The following is a 12,304-nucleotide window of genomic DNA, read 5'->3' as shown; positions in this document are numbered from 1 at the left end:
GGAAGTAGATCAGCTCATTGAGATGACAACTAATAAAGGAAATCGTCCCCCTGGAGATCCACGACACACAATGCCTGAGACAACTGAGTTGAAACAAGACTGAAGAAAGAAAAGAGGAAGATGTGACAGGAAATGTTACTAATGGATTACAAGGTCTTTTCCATGAAAGTAAGAAATTGAACAGCTGTGTCAAAACTTGATGGAGGTTTGGATGTTTTTAATATATTCTGTTGGTAGAGCTGGAGTTGAGCACTCACCAACAATGAACTGGGTCTGAACTTAAAATCAAAGACACCAGTTGCCACTAACTGACAATAATAACTAGTTTATCAAGAGATGTAAACACATCCAGGTACGTCTTCATCATGTAACTGACTGGCTTCAGCCTACCAAAGTCAAGTAGGGAGGGTGAGGAAAGAGAGGCGAGAGGTAGAAACTAGGGCACTGTTATCTGGCCCCTTTTCATCAACCACCAGGCACAAGGCAGAGAAAGAAAAAGAAAGAGCCTTGGAGAGCAGACGGGACGAAGAGGACATCAGCGGTGTGCTGAAGACGAGGAAACATCCGGACACAACAACGGATGCTGAAGGCAAACAAGAAAAGGATCAACTTCAGCCGCAGTCTACGCAACCACTCACGCTGCTAGCACACAGTTAGCACTTCTACCTCGTGCATACACTTCAACCTGCAACATGTACGAGGAGCAGGCGACAAAGGTCAAGATCACGTCGGTGGTGATCATTTTTGGCATGTCTGCGATGCTGGCGGCGGTGGTGACTGACCATTGGGCTGTCCTCAGCCCCCGGGTGGAAAAGCTCAACGCCACATGTGAGGCGGCCCACTTTGGCCTCTGGAGGCTGTGCAAGAAGACCATCTTCATAGTTAAAGAAGACCCACTGGGTAAAGGATGTGGCCCTATCAGCTTACCTGGAGGTAAGGAACCTTAGTCCTTCTATTGATGACTTAACTTTTTATGAAGCTTTACATCAGGAGGTCTTTGCACTTCAGAGTTTATGAATATTTCATAGGTATTCTCAGAGGCAGTGGACATATTAATGGGATTAATGGCAATTTAGCCAAATATTTCATGTTTTTTCTGTTTTGTTCTTGCTTTTATGCGCCGGCTTATATGTTGCCCTGTGACATTACCACAAACGTAGACATAGAGGTGACTCAAAGATTTCACAGCTCTAAGGCCAGCCTCCCAATGAACTGTCATTATTCTCCACAGAGGAAGTCGCTGAACAGACTGCCAATTAAACGCTCTGAAGCATCCGAAGCGCAGTGAGAGCGCATTACCTCCACATGAAACTCAAACCTCTCCAGTCAGTCTAGGAAATGACAGGAGTTGTTAGATCATTTGTCGGGATGCACTTTGACAGTGTCTTTCACCAAAACGACGCTTTAACTTCCACAACCCGATTGCTGCTTGACAGATCATGTCAGAGCTAATTTCTACCCAGTTTTGATCAAGGCTGCTGCTAAACTGACAAATGAGAACCCTTAGAAATATTTATAACAGAATTGTTGCAAAGGGAAAACAATTAAATTGGAAAAATATATGATCCCAGGCTCAGGCTTTTTTTTGTGCGCTGCTCTACATCATTTTATGGTGCCACAAAGAGAATAAACAAAGAAATAACAACATCATTACATCTTGCATTACGATGTCTTTGTAATTCACCTAAAATAGATGTGCTGCTTTAATTATGAAGCTCTCTCTCTTTCTCCGTGCAATGCCAGCCCTTGGGTAATCCATGTCTCCCGGCCTCTAGCTGTGTGTACGTGCCTTGCAGCCTAACAGAGAGATTTCACTCTGACTCTGTCATTGACTTTGCCTCCGGCTCCAGCACCTCAGGATCAGTACAGACCTTAATGAAGTGTGGCTTCTTGCTCCAGCTCATGAGTTACAGTACACCTGGGAGACTCGGGTGGATTGAAAGGAAGTATAGGAGTAGAGCAGATGGGTGGATCTGGGCAGGAAAACCTCATTTTGAGAGTGAGACGGGGAGTACTTTTAGGGTTTCCAAAGATGAAAGGTGGCTTTCAGCGAGGTGGGATGATGCCACACTATGTTTTATGTGTCACATGTGGAGAACTCAAGGTGGACGAGAGACAGTGTGACAGCTGCCTGAACATTAAAACACAGGGACTTTTATTTTGTATTAAGACAGACATATTATTATTTCCCCTCTTTCCAGACAAGCCAATCAGTTATTGAACGAAGGGCAGATTACAGCTGACACACTCACAAATCCAGCTTGACAAATTAATCTAATAGTGACACACTGGGATTTTAATTGAGATTTGGTTTAAAACTGTCAATCTTAAAGACCGAGTTCATGAGAAACCATTTTACTTTTTATTTTTGAAACATCACCTGAGTTTAAAGGTGTAGTTCACTGAAAACCCCCTTTTATGGTTTTTTCTGATCATAATCGGTCACTCTAAGTTTAACATGCAGGATGAGCATGGAAATAGTCTCCTACACCTATCTCCTGCATTAGCTTTCGATAGTAAATAGACAGTGAAACTCAAGGATTTGAAAAGCCTGACTGTCACTTAACATTCATGGACTCACCCATCTTGATTTGCAACGGGGAGGGCTGTTGTTGGTTTAGCATCCAGGAAGCAGCAGAGAACATCTCGGCTAGTAGAAGCTAACGGTTAGCATTAGCAACTTCACCACACAGCAGAAACTCCTACAGGCTTACTTATTGTTATGTGTTATTTGTGGAGATAAAACATCAACATTGCAAGTCAGTGGTAGAGTCACGTTGCTGTCATCCAATCTGAGAAGAGATGTCCGAACATCAAAAAATAAGGCTACAAAACCTGACGTCTGAAGGTCAGTTGTAATGTGAGAAATGGTGCACCAGTATACCCCCACCCCCACCCCCCCACCCCGCGAACGACCTACTAGGTATTCATTCCTACTAAAATGTTCCACTGCAAACTTAATGATTAAAAAAGTGATCCACTCCTTTACGAGGCTGAATGTGGAAATAATCATTTACTTCTATTTTCTGCATTAGCTGCCAATAAAAAATAGATGGGGAAATGTTCAGACTAAAACCAGTTCAATTTTCTAATCTGAGCCTATTTTCTCTCAGAAGCTAATGCAGGAGATACTAGGTATATAGGTGCATGTGCATGTTCAACCTGCATGAAAACAGTCTAACTGATCATTTTCATCCCAAAAAATGAAAAATGGTTTCTCAGTGAACTTGCTCTTTAAAGTTTTAATTTTTTTCACACTTGCTAAGTTTAATGTGTAATGATCCAAAGAGGCAAGACATCGCTCACTGAACTACAAGGAGCTTTTGAATACGCTGTGTGAGGAACTATTTTAACACCTTGTTCCAAATATGTAGTCTACTGATAGGAATAAACTGGCAATCTCTTAACCCCTGGCGGACTATCTGCAATCTCCCATGTTTGTGAAACATCTTGCTCCATTTTATTTAGTCTAGAATAAAATCAAGTGTTTTATGAAGGATTCTGGGAAGACAGCACAAGTGTGGAGGATGATTTCATCCACAAGCTAACAAACCGACAGCTATGTTTCACATTCTGACTACTTCGTCTTCGTCTTCCTCCGCTTATCCGGGTCCGGGTCGCGGGGGCAGCATCCCAATTAGGGAGCTCCAGGCCGTCCTCTCCCCGGCCTTGTCCACCAGCTCCTCCGGCAGGACCCCAAGGCGTTCCCGGACCAGATTGGAGATGTAACCTCTCCAACGTGTCCTGGGTCGACCCGGGGGCCTTCTGCCGGCAGGACATGCCCGAAACACCTCCCCGGGGAGGCGTCCAGGAGGCATCCTGACCAGATGCCCAAACCACCTCAACTGGCTCCTTTCGATCCGGAGGAGCAGCGGTTCTACTCCGAGTCCCTCCCGAATGTCCGAGCTCCTCACCCTATCTCTAAGGCTGAGCCCGGCTACCCTACGGAGGAAACTCATTTCGGCCGCTTGTATCCGCGATCTCGTTCTTTCGGTCATTACCCAAAGCTCGTGACCATAGGTGAGGATTGGGACGTAGATCGACCGGTAAATCGAGAGCCTGGCTTTCTGGCTCAGCTCCCTCTTCCCCACGACAGATCGGCTCAGCGTCCGCATCACTGCAGACGCCGAAGAAATCTGCCTGTCGATCTCCCGATCCCTCCTACCCTCACTCGTGAACAAGACCCCGAGATACTTAAACTCCTCCACTTGAGGTAGGACCTCTCCCCCGACCTGGAGGTGGCAAGCCACCCTTTTCCGGTCGAGAACCATGGTCTCAGATTTGGAGGTGCTGATCCTCATCCCAGCCGCTTCACATTCGGCCGCGAACCTACCCAGCAAGAGCTGAAGGTCAGAGCTGGATGAAGCTAGGAGGACCACATCATCCGCAAAAAGCAGAGACGAGATTCTCCTGCCACCAAACTCGACACACTCCACACCACGGCTGCGTCTAGAAATTCTGTCCATAAAAGTGATGAACAGAACCGGTGACAAAGGGCAGCCCTGGCGGAGTCCAACCCTCACTGGGAACAGGTCCGACTTACTACCGGCTATGCGGACCAAACTCACGCTCCTCTGGTAAAGGGACTGAATGGCCCTTAACAGAAAGCCACCCACCCCATACTCCTGGAGCGTCCCCCACAGGGTGCCCCTGGGGACACGGTCATAAGCCTTCTCCAAATCCACAAAGCACATGTGGATTGGTTGGGCAAACTCCCATGCCCCCTCCATCACCCTTGCAAGGGTATAGAGCTGGTCCACAGTTCCACGGCCAGGACGAAAACCACATTGCTCCTCCTCTATCTGAGATTCAACTATCGATCGGACCCTCCTCTCCAGTACCTTGGCGTAGACCTTCCCAGGGAGGCTGAGGAGTGTGATCCCCCTATAGTTGGAACACACCCTCAGGTCACCCTTCTTAAAGATGGGGACCACCACCCCGGTCTGCCACTCCCTAGGAACTGCCTCCGATGACCACGCAATTTTGTAGAGACGTGTCAACCATGACAGCCCTACAACATCCATAGCCTTGAGATACCCAGGACGAACCTCATCCGCCCCCGGGGCTCCGCCGCTGTGTAGTTGTTTGACTACCTCAGCAACTTCTGGCCCCGAGATCGGACAGTCCATCCCCAGGCCTCCCAGCTCTGGTTCCTCCTCGGAATGCGCATTGGTGGGATTGAGGAGCTCCTCAAAGTATTCCTTCCACCGTCCGACTATAGCCTCAGTTGACGTCAGCAGCTCCCCATCCCCACTGTAAACAGTGTGAGCGAGTTGCTGCCTTCCTCTCCTGAGGCGCCGGACAGTTTGCCAGAACCTCTTTGGAGCCGATCGATAGTCTTTCTCCATGGCCTCACCAAACTCCTCCCACGCCCGAGATTTTGCCTCGGCAACTGCCACTGCTGCACCCCGCTTGGCTATCCGGTACCTGTCTGCTGCCTCCGGAGACCCACAGACCAGCCACGCCCTGTAGGCCTCCTTCTTCAGCCTGACGGCTCCCCGAACCTCTGGTGTCCACCAGCGGGTACGGGGGTTGCCACCACGACTGGCACCGGCCACCTTACGACCACAGCTAGCAACAGCCGCCTCGACAATCGCAGAGTGGAACAAGGCCCACTCGGACTCACTGTCCCCCACTGCTCTCGGGACGTGGTCAAAGCTCTGCCGGAGGTGGGAGTTGAAGACCGTCTTGACAGGTTCTTCTGCCAGGCGTTCCCAGCAGACCCTCACTATGCGTTTGGGTCTGCCAGGTCTACGCGGCATGTTCCCTTGCCATCTGATCCAACTCACCACCAGGTGGTGATCAGTTGACAGCTCCGCCCCTCTCTTCACTCGGGTGTCCAAAACATACGGCCGCAGGTCAGATGATACGACTACAAAATCTATCATCGACCTGTGACCTAGGCTGCCCTGGTACCAAGTGTACCGGTGGGCATCCTTATGTTCGAACATGGTGTTCGTTATGGCCAAACTGCGGCTTGCACAGAAGTCCAATAACAAAACACCGCTCGAGTTCAGATTAGGTGGGCCGTTCCTCCCAATCACACCCCTCCAGGTCATGCTGTCATTGCCCACGTGAGCATTGAAGTCCCCCAGCAGGACAATGGAGTCCCCTGATGGAGCACTATCTAGCACTCGTCCCAGGGACTCCAAAAAGGGTGGGTACTCTGAACTGATATTTGGCCCATAAGCACAAACAACAGTCAGGACCCGTTCCCCGACCCGAAGGCGCAAGGAAGCTACCCTCTTGTCCCCCGGGGTAAACCCCAACACACAGGCAGAGTTTCGGGGCTAACAAAAAGCCAACCCCAGCCCTCCGCCTCTCACCCGGAGCAACTCCAGCAAAGTAGAGTGTCCAACCCCTCTCCAGGTCTCGGGTTCCTGAGTCAATGCAATGTGTCGAGGTGAGCAGTGTTGGGAGTAACGCCGTTTAAGTATAACGGCGTTTCTAACGGCGTTCTTTTATAGGTAACGGAATAATCTAATTAATTACTTTTCCCGCCGTTGCAACGCCGTTACCGTTACTGGGGACGGAACGCTGTGCGTTACTATGTGCTTGTCGAACGTTGAGCAGCAGTGTGAGGCTTTCTGACCGCCACACTTCAGCTGCAGCCAGGGAGAGAGAGGTGTCGGTAACGCACTTACAAACACGATGATGATTGGCCGGGTGGGCGGAGACCCTCACGGTCTCAGTCACTGCACGCTGTAGACACAACGGGAATAACTCCGTTTAAAATAACCGCGTTAATAAAAAATATGTCTTTCTGTAACAAGCAAACTAATTAATTACGTCTTCTTTTATCAAAACCTTGTACCTGATAAGGAAATGCGTGCGTTAAGCAGTGCGGTGTGTTGAAGCTGTCGTCAGCTGATCAGGAGCTAAAGAGGCAGATGTTTAAGAGCATCATGGCCCGTGAAGAACGAGGAAGACGTGATGAATAGTCTACGGCTGCAGACCCCCCGCAGATTTGTTGCTGCAGCAGCGAATCTGCGGGGGGTCTGCAGCCGTGCCCTTAGCATGACAGCGGGACGTCCCGAAGGTCCGCTCACCTGTTCACCGCTCAGACGTCCTGATCTTCCACCTTCCTAGATCATCCAGCTGTAACCTGTTCCTGATCATGTCTTTAGTCCCGCTGTAACGCTGATGCATAAGTCTCAGACGGCATGGAGCTCAGGTGTTATTAGAACTACCTGTGTGTGTTTACCACCCAGCTTCAGCTCTTCTGTGGTTGGGTCTGACCCATGTTAGTACATTTAAGTCCTCCATCAGGCTTGTGCCTCTTCTAGTGTCATTTTAAAGGATATTTATTTATTTATTTAACCGTTACTAGATTAGCAGCAACAGAAATGCTGCTAAAACACACAATTATGTGAAGCTGTAAAAATTAGAATACTGTGCAAAATTACATTTATTTCTGTAATTTAACTAGACTGAGAGACCATTTAAAGGCTCGGGAACCTTTACAGGTGTTTCTATTTGCAATTTTAAATTTTAGCTGATTGGGTTTTTGTTAAATATCACACAGTGACCTTTTAATAGTCTAGATTAGTGTAATGTTCCTATTAGTAGTTCCTCCTGTTAAGTGCTTATTTGTTTAAATTATTCAGGTTTATATAAAACATTTGGACATACATTTTATTATGTTCAGTCATTAGTGATTTATATTTTACTATTGTAGTAATTCTTGCATGCTTTAATGAAAAAAGTAACTAAGCAGTTACTTTTGTTGGTAATTAGTTACTTTTATGATCTTGTAACTCAGTTAGTAACTGAGTTACTTTTTTGACAAAGTAATCAGTAACTATAACTAATTACTTTATTAAAGTAACGTTCCCAACACTGGAGGTGAGTCCGACTATATCTAGCCGGTACCGCTCAACCTCTGCCACAAGCTCCGGCTCCTTCCCCGCCAGCGAGGTGACGTTCCATGTCCCAAAAACTAGTTTTCTTGTCCGGGGATTGGACCGCCAAGGCTCCCGCCTTGGTCTGCCACCCGATTCGCATTGCACCGGACCCTTCATGTTCCTCCTGCGGGTGGTGGGTCCACAGTTGGACGAGCCCATGTATCCGGTTCGGGCTGGGCCCGGCCGGGCCCCATGGGCGAAAGCCCGGCCACCAGGCGCTCGCTCACGGGCCCCAACCCCAGGCCTGGCTCCAGGGTGGGACCCCGGTAACCCTCCGGGCCGGGTACTCCGACTCTTCGTTTTAACCGCCATGAAAGATCCTTCGAACCGTTCTTTGTCTCACCCTTCACCTAAGACCAATTTGTCATGGGAGACCCTACCAGGGGCACTAAGTGCCCCAGACAACATAGCTCCTAGGATCATTAGGGCACTCAAACTCCTCCACCACGATAAGGTGACGGTTCAAGGAGGAGCATTCTGACTACATCCGGTGAAATAGTGCAAGTGGAATGTTTATGCTCTTAAACAGCAAGATGAACTGATATATATAGATGTAAACATTGTTCTATGATGGTCCTTACCTAATCTCTACCATGCGTTACTCATCTGTGTTTAAGAGCTGAAACAGCAAAACACTCTAGACTTAGTTATTATCCTTTATTCACTTTGAGATTCATAGCTTCTGGGAATAATCTCACGTCATACTTAACCATGCTTAAGTAGCAAGTAAATTATTTAATTTCTTTGTTTGCTTCCAAGTTTTTAGATTAAAGCTGGAATGTTGAATAATTTAAAGTGACACTGTGTATTTTCCCTGGCAATAGGGGACAGTAGATACCTAAATTGTTGCAAGCACACAGTATTTTTGTGTTGGAGTATGACCTTACCAACGGATGCCCATTAGGGTCAAAAAACCCTGGGGAGTGCAAACCTTAGCTAAATAACAAGAAGATCAGACTCCCTTTCATCACTGGCAACAAGTGATGAGGTAAATGTGTAAAACACCAACATTTAAGAATGGTGAAAGTTTTGTAACAGTTTGTTACAAATCAGTAAATGCATTTTGTCCTCATGGGCTCTCGTAGAAGGAAACATGGCATCTGATATGGCGTCGCCCAGAGACTTAGGCCCTGTCCACACGTAGCCGGGGATCTGCCAAAACGTAGATATTTTTCTACGTTTTGACCTGTCATCCACACGAAAACAGAGTTTTTTCACAGGAAAACGGATCTTTTTTAAAACTCCGGCCAAAGTGAAGATCTGCGTTTTCTCCGTTTTGGGTGTCTGCGTGCGGACAGACAAAACCGGAGTTTTAAGGTCCGCAACGTCACTTTACGCGACAAAAAAATGCTGACATCACGTGTGCGACCTGTGTTTACACTAGCCGACAGCATGGATGCCCTCAGAGCTGCGCTCGCTTTATCAATTGTCCAAGCGCTTTTTGCTTGTTTGTTTTTGCAAGCGGAATTACTGCTCCTTCCGGAAGACCACAGACGAAGGACGAGGCGAAGAACGGGGGAAGTACTGCCACCTACAGGTCTGGCATGTCCTTAACAACGTATTTATCCGGGTACGTCTGGACAGTTTTTTTTTAAACGAGGTGGTGTGGATGCAAGTTTTTGGAGGGGCGGATATTCGTTAAAAAAAAAAAACCCGGCTACGTGTGGACTAGGCCTCAGACCCGCTCCCATGTATTTTAGACACGATTCTTATGGTGATATGTTACAAAGCCGCAAATATTTTTCCAAAACTGGGCATCTTTTCATTCATTTTCAACATTTTGGTGGATATTTCCAGAAATGTATGGTAAAATCTACACATTCTCTCTTTAAGTCTGTGTATGATTTGCAGAATGAAGCAGAAATTACAAGAAAAAAAAGTTATTTAGAATATACATATAAAAACTAAACCAGCACTGGCACAAGAGCTACAATGCCCCTAATGTCCAATGTAAATATAATATGGTGACTTTATGTTTTAGAATATTAGTGATAAAAATAAAACTAGAAAATACTTCCCCATCTAAACGTGTGAATACAGTAGACTAAATTCCTGGCAGTTAAGACTGCAGCTTTAATTTTGATGCAGGTTTTTGTTTTTACTCAAAAATAAAAACAAGTCAGCCTCTTTATCTATCTGCACTTTTGTTTTTGCTTGCTTGTTGTTTTGATGCTCAGTTTTGGTGTTTGCATGTTGCACTGTTGTGTTTTGTTTCCTGCTCCTGTGCCTTTAGTTAATTATTTCCACCTCCTTCTCATTTCTCTGATTACCCGTTCTTCTGTATTTTAGCCCTGTTTGTTTCTGAGTTAGTTGTCGAGGGTGGGTTTGGTGCTGTTCGAGTCATTTGGGGGTGGAGAATGGGGTTCCCCAAGGCAGTGTGATCAGCCCGGTTCTTTTCAACATCCTGAATGGTCTGTTTGGCTCCTTGCAGTGATGCAAGGAAATCCCTCTTTGAGGATGATGTGGCTTTTTGGAAGCGGGGCCGGAATCTACTGTTTGTATTGCGTAGGATGCAGGAGAGCTTGGACTGTGGGGTGGCCTGGGCAAGGCACTTGGGCTTCATGGTGTCCCTGACCAAGACTAAGTTTATAGTGTTTGGTTTTAAGAGGAGGGTCAGGGAGCGATTGCGGTTGGGGGGATGGGAACTAGAACGGGTGTCGTGTAGATGTACTTGGGCATGTGGATGGATCAGAGACTAACATGGAGGGTGCATGTGTGGGGCTTGGTGGCCAGGTGTTGTCCCATCCTGGATGTAATTAGTTGTCTGGCCGGGTGGGACTGGGGGGTGGACAGGACCATGTTGCTGTTGGTTAAAAAGGGCGTGATGCGATCAGTGGGTGTTTCCTGTATGGATGCGTCTATGACCCTGACGCAACTGGATGTGTTGCAGGCGGCGGCTTTGATAGTGTGCACTGGGATGTTTCGGTCAACCACAGTGGCTGCCCTCCTTGATGAGGCCTGGGCTTGGAGGAGTCTGCCCCTGCGAAGGCCTGAGCCTGAGGTGGATTTTTCTTTCTTGGGTCAGGGTCGAGGTGCTGGGAGGGCTGGGGATTTAATGTTTTTTTGTGGGGGGGGGGTTCTTATTTGCAGTTGTTTACGGACGGCTCGAAGGACCCGGAGAGCGACAGGGTGGGGGTGGGTTTGGTGATTCCACGTCTGGGTTTCAGATGTGGTCACTGGTTGCGGGATGGCTGTTCAGCGTTCACAGCTGAGTTAGTGGTGATTATGTGTCCTCATCATTGGGTAGGGGAACATACGCCACCTCGATCTGTTATTTGTTCTGACTTGGCGGCAGCGTTGGTGGGGTGGTGCTCCTGGTCTCAGCCTTACCTGCTGGCTTCTGTCAGGTTGTCATTGCATCGGTTGGGTGTTTGGGGTAGTGAGGTGTTTTGTTTGGGTTCCGGCTCAAGTAGTGGTGGAGGGTAAAGAATAGGATATTGTGGGTTAGGGTTAGGGTGGGCTGAGGAGGCAGGATGTGGATTTAGGGATGAACTTGGGGCCTCCAGAGTATCGCTCTATGATTGGTTGGGTGGCTATGGAGATGTGGCAGGCCTCCTGGGATGCAGGGAACACTGGGCGAGTCTATCCTGTGTTGCAAAGCCGGATGGGTGGTCAATGGTCGGATCACTTTCGTGGGAGGTGTGACTCGGTGGTCATGACCCATCTGCGGCTGGGAAAAAGCTGCCTGAGGGGGAAGTTGTTATTGGTAGGTAGGCACCCGGATGGTTGATGTGAGTGTGGGGAACTTGAGATGGTGGGGCACACTCTTCTGATGTGCCGCTGATATGCAGTTGAGCTGCAGGCCTTATTGGATTTTTTGGGTACTGTGGGGGGTGACTGTGTTCAGTCTGCAGACACCGCTGGAGGTGGGGGAGTGGCGCAGATGGGGGCACTGCTGCATTTTCAGCAGGCGATTGGGGTCTATGACAGGCAGTGACTGGGTTTGGCTGCGGCGTTAGTGTAGTTGTGGCAGCAATATGCTTTAGGGCATGCAGCCTGCTTTACCATCAAAGAAGAAGAAGAGTTGGTTGTCGGGTTATCTCCATTAGGTCTGTTTTATCCTGCTGTGCTATCCTCCAGTTACACTTGCTCTGTTTGTCCTTAAAGGACTTTTTATTTTACCTCTACGCCTGGCTCTGTGTGCTCCAACTCACACCTGATTTTGGATCCAAACACCCCCACATCGTGACATCCACTTTAGGTTGTTGAAGATACAAATTTTAATTTGGCTTTGCTACATACGAAATCTGTAATAAGGCTGAGTTTGACACAGAATTTTTTTTCATGTAGTTAGAAGTAAGTTTGCCTTACTAATGAGCACATGAACCACGACAAAGGTTGGAAGCAGACAGTCCTCATTAATCTTTGCCCTGGCATCACTTTTTCTGCCTGGTCAGGAA

General features: G+C 47.7%; 1 protein-coding gene across 1 annotated transcript in view; it reads left to right on the top strand.

The window, feature by feature from the left end:
- cacng1b (calcium channel, voltage-dependent, gamma subunit 1b) overlaps positions 1-12,304 on the top strand; it is a 39,320-nt gene continuing 27,016 nt past the window's right edge. Inside the window, exon 1 of the mRNA XM_015945735.3 lies at positions 1-933. Coding sequence (XP_015801221.3) covers positions 693-933 — 241 coding nt within the window. The 5' untranslated portion in view covers positions 1-692. The remainder of the gene's footprint in view (positions 934-12,304) is intronic.

This window comes from Nothobranchius furzeri, chromosome 12, assembly GCF_043380555.1.
Source record: "Nothobranchius furzeri strain GRZ-AD chromosome 12, NfurGRZ-RIMD1, whole genome shotgun sequence".
In the NCBI taxonomy this organism is placed as follows: domain Eukaryota; kingdom Metazoa; phylum Chordata; class Actinopteri; order Cyprinodontiformes; family Nothobranchiidae; genus Nothobranchius; species Nothobranchius furzeri.
The sequence above is the reverse complement of the archived record's forward strand: the minus strand, read 5'-3'. Positions and strand labels throughout refer to the sequence as shown.